The sequence below is a fragment of the Anomaloglossus baeobatrachus genome, chromosome 12, assembly GCF_048569485.1.
Source record: "Anomaloglossus baeobatrachus isolate aAnoBae1 chromosome 12, aAnoBae1.hap1, whole genome shotgun sequence".
In the NCBI taxonomy this organism is placed as follows: Eukaryota; Metazoa; Chordata; class Amphibia; order Anura; family Aromobatidae; genus Anomaloglossus; species Anomaloglossus baeobatrachus.
This window is the reverse complement of record NC_134364.1, coordinates 95,060,346-95,079,338: the sequence shown is the minus strand read 5'-3', so window position 1 is coordinate 95,079,338 and position 18,993 is coordinate 95,060,346. Positions and strand designations below refer to the sequence as shown.

Here is an 18,993-nt window from a genome sequence, read left to right as displayed (position 1 = left end):
TTCTTTACCAATTCAAATTTTTCTGGATAGCAAAAGAATATCTTTTGCTAGGTGTAATGCTGGCGACTCTGCAGAGACGCCGGCTTGCTCACCACCTCGGCTGGGTTACGTCCTCCACTGCACTCCACTGGCCATCCACAGGCACTACTGCCTCCTTCCCCTCCTGGGCCCTGTACATGCTGCACAGGGTTCCCGGAAGTGCAACTAAGAAACGCATGTGCGCACACCGGCCCTACTCTTAAGGGGCTATATCCAGGAAATGCCTCTAAGCCTATGAATGAGAGCTATAGTGTATTTAAGACATCCTCCCATTAGGGGAGGTGCCTATACAACACCTTCAGTTAGTTAGTTTGTCAGTCAGTCTGTCTGCTATCTAGCTAGTTTTCAGGTCCTAAGCTCCTGTCCTGGTATTCCTGTGTCCATCTCCAGTACCTGCCTTCCCATACCTGTCTATCCCTGTCGTGCCCACCATTCCTGACTACACCCGCTTGTCCAACCTGCCTCAGTCACCCTGCCGGTATCCGTCTATTCCTGAGTCTATCACATGCCCTGGGGGTCAGATTCCACAGTCCTAGTCACTGCCCTGGAAGTGGTACCTTGCATCCACCTCATGGTGGGTGCCCAGTTAAGCTCCCCCCACTAAAGAGTAAACCCGGGACCCCTCTGTGGTCCACTAATCCCTCTCAATGCCATTACATTGGCCATGAGCGTTACATTAGGAAGCTTTTCTTCAGCAACCACTTGGACTTCGAATATTTGATCCTTCAAAGTAAAGAACATCTTTCACTACACTGAGGACTAAAGAAGAACCATGTGGTTGGCATAAGCTAAAGTATGGATTTCTCTAGCCTTTATGACGTCAAGCTTAACATTTTTAGTAGTTGAGCAAGGTTCTTGGGAAACAAGCTACCTATGTCCATACAGTTGACGCAGTGTAGAAGACTGTGTGTTGAGAAGGGTCCTGAAAGTAGAGGTCCAGCACATGTTGCTACTGAGTAGTGTATCACAAGGCACACCATAGGGGCGACCAATGCTGGTGTTATGAGACCCTTGGAGGGTAAAATTCCAACTAGAAGAGTCCCTGCAAGAAGACTAATAGGTCATGTCTAAGGTGTGGGAAAATAAGAAATGGGTCCTTCTATCCAAGGCACCCAAAGGAGGTTGCATTTTGATCATTGTCACAGGAGTGCCCTCATTTCTATGTAGAGCACTTAGCGTGGCGTACATAATACATGCAACCTTGGCCATCAGTAGAATCAGTTATGATACAATAGCATATATTATTTTTGTAGCATTGTGGCTTCGGTCTTTTACTTAGCACTTTAGATATAGTCATGGGGCTTTCCTTAATGTTTATTTTCCCTTTCGAGAAACCCATTAAGAAGACTAATAAGTAACCATGTGAGTTTGTCATGGTAGTTTCCTCAGGCTGCAGTCACCTCATTTATGGAAATAACATGTGAGGGGATTTTGCTACTAAATGTCCACCACGTCAACATTACAGGTTATTAACTAGGTTGGATCAAGAGGTCAACCACTAAGTGCACCAAGTCAAATATGGACTTTAGGATCAAGTTCCTCTAGCATGGATTCAGGAATTCTTTTAATCCCTGGCTGCAGTTTATGGTTTTAAATGGTGCTTTACTTCCCCTTCCCAGGTCCAATGCTAAGTCTCCGGTGTCTGGTATTGTCTGCAGCACTAATTTCACATCCAAAGTGCTGCAGCCCATCAGTAAGCTTGGCGGCTGTGCCCACTTTGACGTCACAAACTGTCCAGAACCGCTGAACTCACCGAATGTCTGAAAACATTGTGAGCAGTGACAGAAACTAAGCACTGGACCCAGGAATGGGGAGTACGGCGCAGTTTGAAAACAAGCTTCAGCCAAAGGACATGGGTTTTCCAAAACTAGAAGCCACCTTTCATACAAGGAGGTACTTTCTGAGGGATTGAGCAACTGGTCTGGCTAAATGTTACCTTCCTTCCTGAAAGTATTCACATCTTCTATGTCTTTAATTGCAGATCTGTGTAAAGGGTTTCAAATTTCTGAGTTGGAGGGATTGGATGGTGAGAAATGTCATCATGCTGCAAAATCTGAAACAAAGAACACAATATTAAGAGATAAGTGTGAGAGTATATAAGTCCTATGGTCACTGGTGTAAAGTTATAGCAGAATACTCTTGGATTCATGAAATAGAGAAAGATACTAATGAAATAACATTTTATGTAAGCAATATTGTGAGAAGCATCAATCAATCAAAAGATGCACGATCCTTCCTGTAAAGATACACTTTTAGGGCGTGTTTTAAATAGTGGATATTTGGAAATAATTTGATTATCTGGGGTAGCACATCCCAGTCAAATGGTGCAGCACAAGAGAAATCTTCAAAGTTCTGATTCTGGAGGATATTAGTTATAGATTATTTGGAAAACCAACTGCATGAGTGGAGACGAGGAGGAGATGTAGAGCGGTGCAGCAGTGTGGAGAGCACAAGTAGGATGATAGTGATGAGGAGGAGATGTAGAGCGGTGCAGCAATGTGGAGAGCATGAGTAGAGTGATAAAGAAGAGGAAGAGATGTAGAGTGGTGCAGCACTGTGCACAGCATGGGTATGGTGATAGTGATGAGGAGGAGATGTAGAGCAGCTCAGCACTCCGGAGAGCATGAGTAGGTTGATAATGATGAGGAGGAGATGTAAAGTGGTGCAGCACTGTGCATAGCATGGGTATGGTGATAGTGATGAGGAGGAGATGTAGTGCGGTGCAGCACTGTGCATAGCATGGGTATGGTGATAGTGTTGAGGAGGAGATGTGGAGCGGTGCAGCACTGTGCATAGCATGGGTATGGTGATAGTGATGAGGAGGAGATGTAGTGCGGTGCAGCACTGTGCATAGCATGGGTATGGTGATAGTGATGAGGAGGAGATGTAGAGCGGTGCAGCACTGTGCATAGCATGGGTATGGTGATAGTGATGAGGAGATGTAGGGCAGTGCAGCAATGTGGAGAGCACAAGTAGGATGATAGTGATGAGGAGGAGATGTAGAGCGGTGCAGCAATGTGGAGAGCATGAGTAGCGTGATAGTGATGAGGAGGAGATGTAGAGCGGTGCAGCACTGTGCAGAGTATTTGTAGAGTGATACTGATGAACAGGAGATGTAGAGCTGTGCAGCAATGTGCAGAGCACAAGTAGGGTGATAGTGATGAGGAGGAGATGTAGAGCGGTGCAGCAATGTGCAGAGGACGGGTAGGGTGGAAGTGCTGAGGAGGAGATGTAGGGCGGTGCAGCACTGTGCAGAGGATGGGTAGGGTGGAAGTGCTGAGGAGGAGATGTAGGGCGGTGCAGCACTGTGCAGAGGATGGGTAGGGTGGAAGTGCTGAGGAGGAGATGTAGGGCGGTGCAGCAGTGTGCAGAGGATGGGTAGGGTGGAAGCGCTGTGGAGGAGATGTAGGGCGGTGCAGCACTGTGCAGAGGATGGGTAGGGTGGAAGTGCTGAGGAGGAGATGTAGGGCGGTGCAGCACTGTGCAGAGGATGGGTAGGGTGGAAGTGCTGAGGAGGAGATGTAGGGCGGTGCAGCACTGTGCAGAGGATGGGTAGGGTGGAAGTGCTGAGGAGGAGATGTAGGGCGGTGCAGCAGTGTGCAGAGGATGGGTAGGGTGGAAGTGCTGTGGAGGAGATGTAGGGCGGTGCAGCACTGTGCAGAGGATGGGTAGGGTGGAAGTGCTGAGGAGGAGATGTAGGGCGGTGCAGCACTGTGCAGAGGATGGGTAGGGTGGAAGTGCTGAGGAGGAGATGTAGGGCGGTGCAGCACTGTGCAGAGGATGGGTAGGGTGGAAGTGCTGAGGAGGAGATGTAGGGCGGTGCAGCACTGTGCAGAGGATGGGTAGGGTGGAAGTGCTGAGGAGGAGATGTAGGGCGGTGCAGCACTGTGCAGAGGATGGGTAGGGTGGAAGTGCTGAGGAGGAGATGTAGGGCGGTGCAGCAGTGTGCAGAGGATGGGTAGGGTGGAAGCGCTGTGGAGGAGATGTAGGGCGGTGCAGCACTGTGCAGAGGATGGGTAGGGTGGAAGTGCTGAGGAGGAGATGTAGGGCGGTGCAGCACTGTGCAGCGGATGGGTAGGGTGGAAGTGCTGAGGAGGAGATGTAGGGCGGTGCAGCACTGTGCAGAGGATGGGTAGGGTGGAAGTGCTGAGGAGGAGATGTAGGGCGGTGCAGCACTGTGCAGAGGATGGGTAGGGTGGAAGTGCTGTGGAGGAGATGTAGGGCGGTGCAGCACTGTGCAGAGGATGGGTAGGGTGGAAGTGCTGAGGAGGAGATGTAGGGCGGTGCAGCACTGTGCAGAGGATGGGTAGGGTGGAAGTGCTGAGGAGGAGATGTAGGGCGGTGCAGCACTGTGCAGAGGATGGGTAGGGTGGAAGTGCTGAGGAGGAGATGTAGGGCGGTGCAGCACTGTGCAGAGGATGGGTAGGGTGGAAGTGCTGAGGAGGAGATGTAGGGCGGTGCAGCACTGTGCAGAGGATGGGTAGGGTGGAAGTGCTGAGGAGGAGATGTAGGGTGGTGCAGCACTGTGCAGCGCACGGATTGAGTTATAGCGATAAAGAGGAGATGTATGGCGGTGCAGCAAAGGGGTGAATACATATGCACATGGCATTTTTTTATACATTTTATCCCATAAATTTAATTTTTTCCTATATTTTTCTCATTTCACGTTCCCAACTTAGACTATTTGGTGCTGATGCATCACATACAAGCCGGATTACTACAACATCTAAACACAAGCTGTACTGTAACAAAATAGATAAAAGACAAGGGGTGAATACTTTCGCAAGGCACGTTATAGATTTCGCGCTTACAGTTTGAGTTAACAGAAAGAAACCACGATGGAGACTTCTCAGGCTAGTATGTATAGTATGTGTAGGTTGAGTCATTTTTAACCTTTACTCTGAATATTCTCATTATTGGCTTTACTTACTATGGTCACGGTTAGGGACACATTATTGATTTCACAGGAGTCTAGCTCTAGTGGTTAAACAGAAGATTTCTCACGCCGGCTGAGGTGCCTACGGGGCTCATATACAAAGACACCATTATAAAGACACGATAGGTGGGGCATGGGGATTGTACATAATTTAACGTGCGTAGAAGTATCTTCAGGTTACTCCTTTGTCTAGGACAAAAGGAAACATAACACACATGTAAGACAAAAGTTATTTTGTGTCACCGGTTTTTCTTTCATTTTGCCATAGTTAGACTATAAATATGTGATTGACCGATGATTAACATCTATAAGTTACATGGAAATAAGTAATGGGCCCCATGTCTTATTCATTCAGTCCCATTTCCACAGGTATATGCCGGGAGCTTCATGGTTGAGTAGTTACATGCACAATGCGTTGGATGGAGTGGTGTAAAGCTACGACATTGAATATGTTCTGTACAGTAGCGGATTACACTTCTCCGATGGGCGAGTCTGGGTTTGCCGAGTACCAGGAGGACGTTTCTCACATTGCCGAGATGGAGGAGAGATTATACTATGGGCTTGTTCCTCAGGGGATGGCCTCAACGTCTTCGATGCAGTGAAGAGAAATCTAAATTACATTGTGGACAATTGTGGCTTCAAGTTTTGTCTGAACAGTTTGGGGAAGACCCTTTTCTGTCCATAAAGACATAGCCAAAGCAGATTGGCAGAAAGAACTCAACCGGTTGTACAGAGCTCGATCCAACAACTAGACCAAAGATTGGAAGCCCTCGGTCCAACATCACTGTCTGATCTCAAAAATTCTCACAGACTCCTCCAAAATCTTTTAAGAAACCTCCCCAGAAGACCGCGAGCCATTATGTCTGTAGAGGGGCCAATTCTTCTCGCACTGTCATGATGGAGGAGGGATAATACTATGGACTTGTTCCTCAGGGGTTGGCCTCAACCTCTTAGATCCATTGAAGGGAAATCTTAGGGTGGCGTTACACGGGACGATATACCGTGCGATCGCATGAGCGATCGCACCAGCCCCCGTCGTTTGTGCATCACGGGCAATTTGTTGCCCGTGGCGCACAATGTCATTAACCCCTGTCACACGTACTTACCTCCCGAACGACCTCGCTGTGGGCGGCGAACATCCTCTTCCTGAAGGGGGAAGGACGTTCGGTGTCACAGCGACGTCACACAGCGGCCGCCCAATAGAAGCGGAGGGGTGGAGATGAGTGGCCGGAACATCCCGCCCACCTCCTTCCTTCCGCATTGCCGGCGGGATGCAGGTAAGCTGTGTTCGTCGTTCCCGGGGTGTCACACGGAGCAATGTGTGCTGCCTTGGGAACGACGAACAACCGGCGCACAGAGGGAGGAGCGGCTTTATGAAAATGAACGACGTGTCAAAGAGCAACGATAAGGTGAGTATTTTTGCTCGTTCACAGTCGTTCGTAGCTGTCACGCGCTACGATATCTCTAACGATGCCGGATGTGCGTCACGGAATCCGTGTCCCCAACGACATATCGCCCGATATATCGTATCGTGTGACACCGCCCTTAGTTACATTGTGGACAATTGTGGCTTCCAGTTTTGTCTGAACAGTTTCGGGCAAACCCTTTTCTGTCCATAGAAACATAGTCGGGGAAGTTCGGCGGGAAGAACACAACTGGTTGTACAGAGCTCCATCCAACAACTAGACCAAAGATTGGAAACCCTCTTATCCAACATCACTGTTCCCACAGACCCCTCCAAAAGCTTGTAAGAAACCTCCCCAGAAGAGCAAAAGCCATTATATCCCTAGAGGGGCCGACTCCATATTAATGTCTATGGCTGTAAAATGGGAGGTGCAAAAAGCTCCTGGAGAAGGAATGTGGAGGGGGCACATACTTTTCTCCATGCAGATTAAATGGATGAGACAGATAAATACGTACACTATATATCTACCTCACTCACAAAGAATTATAAACAGCATTCATATATTTATAGCCCACATTTCCTATTCTTTCAGAGTCCTGTGCAATGAACATTTAGAAATGGCTTCTTGCTGCACCCAAGTAACACATTAAATCTCTTGAGCAGGTGCCAATACTTTTCTGCCTGATAAGAAGTTGGAATTTTTCTTTCAGTTACTGGCCTTTTGATACCTAATCTATATTCCCACCTGTCTGTAATGCAATGAAAACCCGTTGAGGCAGATGTCTAAGGAGCAAACAATGGGCCATTGTGTTATAACGGCTTTGTGTAACATAGTTCATTCGGGGACAGGAGACAGGAGCCAAAGTACAGTAAATAACTTGGAGGCAGAAACTTAGTTTGAATTAATCCAAATCACTGGTGCCTAATAGTGACAGCATGGTCGCTGGTCCCTTTCCTGACAATCAAAAGGGCGCCCCCTGCTGATGTCCATATTACACTTGCCTATGTGACAAGGAGATTTTTACAAACTTCACCGACTATCATGGTGGCATTGGGATCTGTTCAGACTAAAGATTCTGACATTCTGCCCTCTAACTTCTCTGGGGTCTGTGATCAATTCAGGCAGACTAAGGCATCTACCTGCACAAGGGTAGTTCATAGACAGGGTAGCAAGAGTTAATCTCTGAAAGTCAGCTTGTCAGTCTCCTTTGATCACATGTTGTGGAGGAGCCAATCACATCTGCTCCCATCTGCTGGCTAGATCCTTCCTTCTATACCAGCTATAGTATATCTAAGCTGGTCTGGTAAGGTGTTGTGATCCAGACTAACTGGTGGCTGTAGTATTGTAGTATATGTTGCTGTGTGCAATTGTGGAGTTTATCCTTGTTGCTACTTTACTGCTCTTGCTTTTCTCCTGAGTTTCTAATTGCCTGTGTGTGTGTGTGTGTGTGTGTGTGTGTGTGTGTGCGCGCGCGCGTGCAGTGTGTCAGAGTTATGGTTTACCCTTGTATGTCTTCATCTGTTTTTCCTTGTCACTTCTGCCCCTTCCTGGTGGGAGGGGGGAATCAGATTAATTCTGGTCAGGAGCAAAGCCAGACAATGAGGCTCAGTTGTCTCCATCACCAGGAGTATCCCTGAAGTTAGGGATAGTCTAGGGTCCCATAGCATGAGGAACAACATAGGAGCATCTGTCCTTGTTATCATGTCAGGGAATAACTCCCTTGCCTCGTTCTAGATCCCAGGACACTATATCTTGCCTCTCTACCTATGGCTCAGTGCCAGTGATATTTCTGCCTTGCAGCTTGTATACTGACTCTGGTGAGTGTTCCCGATCTGTCCTGCCTCCCTGCTACTGTGTCCTGACTTGTACCCTCCCCCATTCGTCTGCCTGTCCCGATCGCTGACTTCCTGCTCCTGTCTGTTATTTGTGTTTCCCTCTGATCTCCCGGCTTCTGACTCGGTTCTGTTTTCTAACTTGATTTTGATACTCCCCTTGCAGTGACTTGGCTTTTCTGGCTAGACCCTGACTGTTTGACTAATCTACTGCCCCCTGATGGTTCGCCTGTTAACTGCCTGCTGAAGTTACTCTGCTGTACTTCAGCTGCCTTTCTGCTACATTGTGACTTTGTCTCTCCTTCACTACTCTGCTGCCACCTAGTGGGGAATACGCTGTACTACATCTTACTAGACCTCTGTACAGCGTGACAGTGACTCCCTGATTGTAAAAGGAAACCTCTAATAATGAAATCCCGACCATTTCTTGCTGCAGTGCTCAATTCCTGGTCTTTTTTGTCTCAAGGTGAGAAATACAGTTGAGGAAAAATACTTGCAGGAATCAGTGTCAATGTCAGTAGCAGAGGGTTCGACAACGTCAGTAGCAGAGGCCGCTGGACCAGAGCACTGAAGACTCCTACTTGCAACTCCTCTTTTTTTTAGGGTCTGTGATTAGTTTGCATTGTGAGATCATAAGGGCCTTCTAATCAGAGAACGAAGGGTTAATAGGCACTTGGAATACCATTGTGGCTGCTGGTCATAGAAATCTTGCTTACTTTATTATTAGAGATGAGCAATTCGATATGCACTACCCTAGTCTGACATCCAGTCTGGTCCTCCATGGCAGACGATCTTTATTCTATGCTTGGACTTCCTCGGCCTAGGTCAAATGGGGTCTAGTGACTAGGCTTAACTTGACATAATGACTTTCGGGGGTTAGTGAGACCCAGAGACAGCAAGGATGTTGGCGGCAGACGTGAAGACTAGCTACCACTGAGGACCGGACTGGATGATGGACTATGAATTGGTTTTCTCAAAATAGTCACCTTTTCTGGTGACTATATATTTACTCCTTACCTGACTGGTAGTTGATGGCTCAGAGAACTCTGGTATGGAGTAGTCCACTTCTCTTTCTTTGGCTTCTAGAATAAGAATAAAGGAACATGTCATGAACCCAGTAAAACAGTGGCTCCCAAACTCTTTGCCATGGTGGAAACCATGGACATTTTTTGCCATCTCAAGGAGTCCATAGGGTATCACTTGACTTAATAGACCTTCTTGTAAGATTAGCCAATAACCTTCATACTACTTGGTTAGGGCAATGTTCTAGCCCAAATAAGTTATGGACACAATCCTTAGATTTTTCGGCATAATCAAAAAAATGAGAATTCATAGCAAACTGTGGCTCCACTCCAACATGGCCACCATCAATTTACGATGGATGTCGTTGAGCGTAGTGGCATCTGCTATGCCAACCATATACAGTTGTGCTCAGAAGTTTACACACCCCGGCAGATTTTTTGCTTTCTTGGCCTTTTTCAGAGAATATGAATGACAACACAAAATCTTTTTTTCCAATTTTTCATGGTTAATGGTTGCGTGAAGTCATTTATTGTCAAACTACTGCGTTTTCTCTTTTAAGTAAAGAAGAAAATCCAGCTTCCGCAATAATGTAAAATCTTGTGCCAGCTTTATTTTGAAGGACATAAAAAATATATATTTGTCATTACAGAGGACAAAAATAGGGAGCCCATGTGCGGCAACGCGTTTCGAATGCTACCTGCGTTCTTTGTCAAATTAGGCTTGACAAAGAACGCAGGCAGCATTCGAAACGCATTGCCGCACATGGGCTCCCTATTTTTGTCCTCTGTAATGACAAATATATATTTTTTATGTCCTTCAAAATAAAGCTGGCACAAGATTTTACATTATTCCGGAAGCTTGATTTTCTTCTTTACTATTAGATCCTTGCATTACCAGAGAGTTATCCTTGCATGCCGGACCTAGCCACAGCTGAGCTGGATCACCTTTTCCTCTGGTTTTCTCTTTTTAAATCATAATGACAACCAAAAACATCCAAATGACCCCAATACTGATAGAATGGCGATTGTCATTCTCCTCTTTATGACCCCTAATCATATAGGTTTAAGGGACAAAATTATACTCCTGATATATAATTCAAGTCAATGCTTAGTAGTCCAGTGGGTGGTCTTTATAGTGATTGGTCCTAAACAGGTGACAACTACTGGACTTAAGCATTAAAATGAGTTAAATACAAGTTCAACTGATTTTCTCCCACAAACATACAATAAATCACTTTAAATAATTACTAGGGATGATCGAATACCTCAAATATTCAGCAATGTCCATATTCGCCGAATAGGTCGCCGCTATTCAACTATTTGTGAATATTCGATGCGCAATTGAAACGCCCACACCAGGGCCTGCAGGGCTAGCACAGTCACCGGACCGGTGGTATTCGGGGTCAGGCTGTGAGTGGCCCGACCCGGCTTCCGTGACCCCGGCAGGTTTCAATAAGAGAGTCACAAGGTCAGTCCGTTGTGACAAGGGGGATGGAAGGAGGGTAACGGGGTTCCTGGGGAGCTTGCCATCGCTCACGGCGGCCACAGAGGTCTCGGCCTCCTCTGCCACCGCTCTCCCCCAGGAAACGGTATGGGATGGGGACGGGGTGCTAGCAGCGCCACCCGTGGTATGCGGCCAGGTGTTCAGCTGCCGCTGCACAGTCTCTTTCCGGGGCAGGTGTTATAAGCAGCCAGATGGAATCGCTCCCCAAGGGTGGATTGGTGGAGCCCCAGGAGGTTTATGAGAACCAGGGCAACAGTCCTCAGGGACATTGGGTGGGGGGGCACAGGGCGGCGGCATTACTCACACCAGTCATGGAATGCGGTTTCAGTTCTTTATTTAAAGTCCGTTCCACTTCGCACTCGCATGCTGGTCCTCGCCGCCTGTAGCCTCTGGTCGGTCCCAGACAGGTAGGAGGAAGGGTCCGGTGAGGTGATCTGGGGGTCTCTCTCTCTCTCTGTGCATTAATGCTATCCCTGTGGCATGGAGTATCTTGGGGACCCGCCGCCATTCTGTCTCTCTCTCTTGCATGGTAGTGTACACCTTAGGCTGCTTTTACACATCCGGTTTGAGCCGTGCGGCTCAATCCGGCTGTGCAAGCTATGCAACGGATGTGGTGAAAACACCGCATCCTTTGCATAAGTTTTTCCCATGCGGCCCGTCCGGTTTTTGCAGCTTGCGGCATGCTACTGAGCATGCGCAGTGGCAAAAACCACATGCGGTGGCCGGATGCGGTTTTTGCCGCATTGCGCCGCCATAGGCATGCATTGAAAAATGCGCCACATCGGCTGGATGCGGTGCGATGCGTTTTTTTTTGCAGCACGAAAAAACGTGCCAGGCAACGTTCCATCCGGCCGCCGCATCGGCTAAATCTGCAGCATGCGGCAAAAACCGGATGGAACGCAAGGCCATGCGGCACTAATTAAAGTCTATGCAGTAAAAACGCAACCGGCAGCAAAAAAAAAATGGTTGCGATTTTCCTGGAAAGTGCCGGATTGTGCCGCATTGCAGAAACCGGAGGTGTGAAAGTAGCCTTAACCGCCACCAGGTACAACGTTCTCAAAGATCCCCAGTCCTCGGCTCCATTCCCTTCCTTAGATGTTATCAGCCCTGGTCTCGTGGCATCTCCTCAACAGGAGCTGTCTCTGGAAGTCTGCACTCTCTAGCAGCCTCTGACGTTCTGCTCAAACTTCCTGTTTACCCTGCACTGTACTCACTCAGCCCCACTCCCCTCAGGTTGTCATGGGAACTGGCCTGCGTGAAGCACCTGCTCATTAGGAGATGAGATGAGTCATGCAGGCTCAAACTACTTTGCTGAAAAGCTGTTAACTCCTTCCTGTCATGAGGATGTGTGTGTGTGTGGGGACTCCTCCTGCCCGGGAAAAATGGGGTAACATTTAATACCCTGTAACGACCCGGCTACAGGGGTGTTGCACAATGTGAGTCTGTGAGAAACCTGAATAGTTGCCGAATAGCAACTATTTGGGCTTCCCATAGACTTACATTGCACATCGAATATTCGCATAGCGGCAACCTATTCGTCGAATATTCGCGAAGCCAAATATTTGTGATATTCGATCATCCCTAATAATTACAATTTTTAAGAGGCAGTGCCTTAAATAGTGACGTGACACCTGCACTTGGCAATCAATAACCTGAGCACTTAGGTCCTACTCAGTCGTCTTGAAGAGCTGAAGACCAGTGAACCTGAACAAGCCGACGCCCGGCTCTGGCTGAACAATACAGAAGACTCAGATGGCTTGTCAGACTCTGTGGTGTGAACAGAGTCTGATGACGCCGTAGCACCAGGTGTATGCAAAGCCGAACATCCCATGACAGGTTTATATAAAACACTAGTTTTCGGTTTCCTAACCCAAGTATTGCTTTACAATATTTCCCATACACTATAAAGCACTGTTTATATGATATGCTAAAAAAGAAAACGTAAAATATATCTGGACTTGCCTGGCCATATTTTGTGTTGCTATAAAAGATGCATAAAAGTACAGGTGGTAAAATAAAATATAAAATATACAGATGTACCAAAAGCTACCCAGATGGTACAGCAAAGTATATTATAGAACAATAAAACCCTCATAGACATCGATCAAGGGTCAGAAGGGCCAATTTTGACCATTAGATGGATTCATGGAATGAGAGATGGTTAGTTTTGACTAAATGTTGAGTGGTCTTTATTCTTCAAAAGTCTGATCGGTCATGTTGGTTTTTTGGGGCCTACATAAGCAGTTGTTGTAGAATCAATTTCCAAAGAACTAAAGCGACAGATGGAACCAAGTTTACCATCAAACCCATTGATGGTAGACACATGTTGGTCTACCCTTGCTATAAACATGACATTGTCAGGTATGGGGGAGTACCCTGACAAATGGCGAAAAGGTGGGGGGAGATAGCGAAACCCTCTGTGTCTGGTAAAACCTACCACTGGGCCCTGGCTCCACTGATGTCCCTAGACAAGTTCTGCATCTATACGCCGATCAGGATACCCAGGTCCTGGCTGACCCAGAAATAGGCTCTAGGTAGTGAATGGATGGGATGAGCACTAGTCAACCCCACTAAGAACTAAATAACACAGGGAAAACAAACAGGGGAATACAAATGGACAGCTTATCTGCAAGATGACTTTGGGAGAATGATAAAAACGTGTTTCAACAGGAGATTTCAAGCTGACTGCTTGTAATCTGGACAACATAGGAGTAAACTCTATCACCAGCAACAAACCGAGGGGAAATGCAGATATCGACACAGGAAGTGGGGATAAGGATTTGCAGCTGAACTGCCAAGATATCCACAGGGTCCGAAAGGGAAAGTGTTAACCCTAACAGGGAAGACACATAGAACCCCATTCACACCAAGGAAGAAAGAATGGAATATCAAAAAGTAGTTTCTGCAGCGAAACGCAGTGACCTTCTGTAGCCGGACACCGTAGGGTTGTCTGCTAACCGTTACACACCCGTGACAGACACCCAGTGTAGAAGGGTAGACCACTCGGGTCATATGGACAAGGGTTGTCCTATTTGGGGCGTGAGAACCTCATATATACGTTTTCTGTTTTACATTAATGACGTTTTCTGGGCGTGAAGTTTCTGTTTCAATAAAATGATAATGTTCTTCCTGCACAACAACAGTCATGTTAATTTTAGAGGATAGTGGGGGTGTTGAGATAAGCTGGCGCCTTTTTATATCTGAGTAAACAGAGTAATAGGTGTAGTTTCTACTTCCCCTTTCCGTTAATGGTTCACTATGTAAGTTATAAAATATTCAAGTCATCAAGAGCCGACCTCTTAGATAGCCCTCAATGCCTACTGTCTTGTAGGCTCATTAAAAAGGGTGTTAGTCATTGGCACGCATTATGTACGTCATGACCGAGAAAGAGCACATATTACGCACTTGGTCACCAAAGTTACAAATATTTCCTTCCTTACCTTTCTCCTTAGCGTGATATGTCACAAAATGAGCGGCTTTGAAAGAAAAAAAATAATTTTGAGATAGTCTGTTGGGAGATACTTAAGGCTGCTTTACACGCTGCGATATTGGTACCGATATCGCTAGCGTGCGTACCTGCCCCCATCAGTTGTGCGACACGGGAAAATCGCTGCCCGTGGCGCACAACATCGCTCAGACCCGTCACAATACTTACCTGTCTAGCGACGTCGCTGTGACCGGCGAACCGCCTCCTTTCTAAAGGGGCGGTTCATTCGGCATCACAGCGATATCACTAAGCGGGCGCCCAATAGAAGCGGCGGGGCAGAGATAAGCGGCACAAACATCCCGCCCACCTCCTTCCTTCCTCTTTGCCGGCGGCCGCAGGTAAGGTGAGGTTCCTCGTTCCTGCGGTGTCACACATAGCGATGTGTGCTGCTGCAGGAACGAAGAACTACATCGTACCTGCAGCAGCAACGATAATTGGGAATAGGGGGGTATGTAACCGATTAGCGATTTTGCACGTTTTTGCGATGATGCAAAATCGCTCATAGGTGTCACACGCAACGACATCACTAAAGCAGCCGGATGTGCGTCACAAATTCCGTGACCCCAACGAGATCGCTTGAGCGATGTCGTAGCGTGTTAAGCGGCCTTTATACTATAACTTTCTGCATATGTCTACAGACCCGGTGGTTGCGATGTAAATTACGGTAAATGGAGATATTTCCTGGCTTGTTACAATATTTTGTGGAAAGGTAAGGATGGAAACATCTGCAAGTCAAAATTGGATCCTCCACCAAAACTGAGATGCGTGAATTTTTCAAGAGTTGATTTGCATAGATCATGATTCTTGTATCATGGATTCTTTATAGGGATAGTAATGGGGTTAATAAATGTTTCCTACCATTCTTTCTATGTTCTTTTGCACTAGCTAAACCTTTTATCATCACCATGACACATGCCAAGACATTCGTCTCCCTCCACAAGAACACTAGCCAACACTAGAAGAACAAAGAAGAGTAGACCAATCTGAAGCAAATAGAGGACTAGATGGGGAATATTGCTACAAAACATGTGAGAGGTGGACCAAGACTCCCAAGAAAAAGGAAGACCTCCTGGACGTCCGTGAAAAGGGAGGTGCCCAATCAAAAGGGCAGAAGTTTTGGACTCTAATGAAAAGGGAAGGACTCTAAATCAAAAGGTAAGAACTTTTGGACCTCAGGAAAAGGTGAGACCTTTTGGACTAAAAAAAAAAAGGGAAATCTTCCTAGACTCTCAGAAATAGGGAAAACCTTCTGAATTTCCTGGAAAAAAGGGAGATCTCCGTGACTCCTGGGCGTAAGGGGAGGCATGCTGAGATTTTAAAAATTGTTATATAAAAATAGAAATACAAGAAATTGTAGAAGAACTTTCATTATACAATAATTAAGAACCATTTTAAATCGCATACAAGAATATTAGTCAGAATATCCTATAGGCTCCTGGAAAAAAAAAAAAAAGAGGGAGATTCCCAGAAAACCATGAAACTCCAGAACTAAAGGGGAAGATCTGCTAGACTCCAGGGCATAGATGAAGACCTGATGGATGTCAAAAAAAGGAAAACACCTCAAGGATTCTTGTAAGAAGGAAAGACAAAGACTCTCAGAAAAAATTCCCAATAATAAGGTGATGCATTGAAGACCCACAGAAATAAGATGAGACCATCAAAAACAAGAGAAGACCTCCTGGACAATTAGAAAAAGGAAGATCCCCAGGACACTCAGCAAGGAGGAAGACCTCTTGAACTTCCAGGAAAGGGAAGGCATCCTTAACTCCAAAGGAAGGGAAAGCCTCCTGAATTTCCAGGAAATGGAAAGTCTCCTGAAATCCTAGTGTGACGCCCTGGACTAGCCAGGTAGTCACAGGCACAACACCGCCCACACCCCCTCCCCTGGATAGTAACAACAGTCAAACAAAAATCCTTGTTGCCCCCTCCAGGGGCTGATGTCCACACCAGGTGGGGTGGATCCAGGCGGTTGACCCCACTCACCGAGGAGTTCACAGTCCTGGAGGCGGGAAGAGCAGTGAGAGTGAGTAGAGTAGTGAAGTGGAGAGGAGAGGAACTGCTGGTGTCTGGTACGGAGCCCAGGCACTGTGAGCAAGGTTGGTAGACAATGGTGGCCGTCTGCAGGAGTGGGTGCAGGTCGGTGGAACCGTAGGACCGAGGACGGGCGGTGGCCCGCCGGTACCGAACCGGGGAACAGATCTGCATCCAGCACAAAGGCAGGGCCATCGGACCCCGACCAGGCTAGGAGCCGCCGAAAAGGTCAAATCTGACAGTGACCGGAACCCCAGGGGTTCCCTAAGACCCAAGTCCCGACAGAAGGCAATCGCCCACATCGTGAGGATAGGAAGCCACCACCATAGGCTAGAGCTCCAAGGGCCAGCGCCTGCGGGCAAAACGGGCTCCCTCGGTACATACACGCCGGGGAGCGGACTACCGTTGGGAAACCATCGTGGTCAGTACAGTACAACAGTGCCATCCGGCACCGCGCCACGCTGCCTCCGTAACCCTGCACCCCAGCTACCCTGCCTCCCTGTATCACCACTGGGCCCCGGGATCACCAACCCCTATCTACGGAGGGGGAACCGACGTCCTAGCTGCTCCCCGCCATCGCTCCCGGGATCCCAGTCACCAGCAGCAGTGGTGCCCATAATCACCACGAACTGTGGGTGGCGTCACGAACTATCTCCCCAAACAAACCACCCCTTTTCACTCGTGGGCGAGGAGAGCTGCTCGAGTCCCGGGGTCCGGCCCGCCGGTCGACCCACCGAGCAGCAGCAGAAGCCCCGGACCCGAGCGTAGCGAGCGCGGCCCCTCCGCCCGCGACAACAGTAAACAGGAAGATTTCCTGGACTTTTAGTGAAAGGAAACATCTTTTAGACTCCAGTAAAATAAGGAGACCTTCTGTACTTATGGGAAAAGGGAAGACCTTCTCGGTCAAATGAAGAATGGGAGACCTGATGGACTCCCAGGAATAGGGAAGACTTCCTCATCTCCATCAAGAACGGGAGAGCTGATGGACTCCCAGGAAAAGGGAAGCCCTCCTCGGTCCCATGAAGAAGGGAAGACCTCCTGGACTCCCAAGAAAAGGAAAACCTCCAGAACTCTTAAAAAAAAGTGTAGACCTCTAGGACTCCCAAAAATAGGAGTTGACTTCCAAAACTACATGAAATAAAGGTAGAGTTGTAAGAGAGGATGATGACAGCACAATCTTCAGGTGAAGTGATTTGTAGGACAGATGAGCATGTGAAGCAACAGACAGAAATTGCACATGAGAACTAGTCCACTCCAGATCCTTGTTTCCCATCAGTCTTGAACAGTCATACATAGTAATCTTTGCAGATCTGAAGGTCAGGTTGCATGATGGCTCTTGGAGCAGCTGAAGGATGAGTTCCTCACATTACTACATCTGCTTGACTGTAAAAATGAGGCGGCAACAGTAGATACCGGAACAAATATTCAGAGGGTTATGGGGTTTTGCTGGCTGAGAAACGCAAATAGAGGTCTCTGCCTCGAGCCTCATCTCAGCGACTCCTCCAGGGTGTGGAGGCCTTGTTGGTGACTAAGCTGGTGTGGCCGGACACCTGCTGCTTGTCAGTGCCATCATATTGGACATATCTTGGTATTTTCTCATCAGTAATTAGGATATATAAACTGCTCCATAATGAGTAATTGTACTGGAATTTATAGTGCGTTACCCCCTACACAAGCTGCTCCCACTTTCATGGACTTGATGTGGTCATGTATTTTGGGCTCGCCCATTCATAGCCAAGGAGTGGTCACATGGAGCTGCCAGGCGGGCTTAGAAAACTTGGACTCACAGTGATCATCCAAGAAGGGGCTGCCCAGATGGACCCCTGTCTAATGGCTCAATAGCCAGTAATGTACAGACCCCCAAGATAGTACACCAGGATAATGTCCCAGAACAGTGCACCTGGCTGCTGTATCTAATCCCATCCTGTGTGATACTGTGTGCTGAGCTGTGTATCTAATCCTATCCTGTGATACTGTCTGCTGAGCAGTGTATCTAATCCTATCCTGTGTGATACTGTGTGCTGAGCTGTGTATCTAACCCTATCCTGTGTGATACTGTCTGCTGAGTTGTGTATCTAATCCTATCCTGTGTGATACTGTCTGCTGAGCTGTGTATCTAATCCTATCCTGTGATACTGTCTGCTGAGCCATGTATCTAATCCTATACTGTGTGATACTGTGTGCTGAGCTGTGTATCTAACCCTATCCTGTGTGATACTGTCTGCTGAGCAGTGTATCTAATCCTATCCTGTGTGATACTGTGTGCTGAGCTGTGTATCTAACCCTATTCTGTGTGATACTGTCTACTGAGCTGTGTATCTAATCCTATCCTGTGTGATACTGTCTGGTGAGCTGTGTATCTAATCCTATCCTCTGTGATACTGTCTGCTGAGCTGTGTATCTAATCCTATCCTGTGATACTGTCTGCTGAGCCGTGTATCTAACCCTATCCTGTGTGATACTGTGTGCTGAGCTGTGTATCTAACCCTATCCTGTGTGATACTGTCTGCTGAGCTGTGTATCTAATTCTATCCTGTGTGATACTGTCTACTGAGCTGTGTATCTAATCCTATCCTGTGTGATACTGTCTGCTGAGCTGTGTATCTAATCCTATCCTGTGTGATACTGTCTGCTGAGCTGTGTATCTAATCCTCTCCTGTGTGATACTGTCTGCTGAGCTGTGTATCTAATCCTATCCTGTGTGATACTGTCTGCTGAGCTGTGTATCTAATCCTA

The 18,993-nt window shown here is 47.4% G+C and overlaps 1 protein-coding gene across 2 annotated transcripts in view; it reads right to left on the bottom strand.

Annotated features, from left to right (window-relative positions):
• The window catches only part of LOC142258636 (CD48 antigen-like), a 110,945-nt gene that overhangs the window by 4,433 nt on the left and 87,519 nt on the right, over window positions 1-18,993 (bottom strand). For both annotated transcript variants that reach the window (XM_075331270.1, XM_075331271.1), the window contains 2 exons: window positions 9,231-9,295; window positions 1,976-2,092 (listed from right to left, as the gene is read on the bottom strand). In XM_075331270.1, the coding sequence (XP_075187385.1) occupies window positions 2,003-2,092; window positions 9,231-9,295 (155 nt within the window). In that variant the 3' untranslated portion in view covers window positions 1,976-2,002. The remainder of the gene's footprint in view (window positions 1-1,975; window positions 2,093-9,230; window positions 9,296-18,993) is intronic.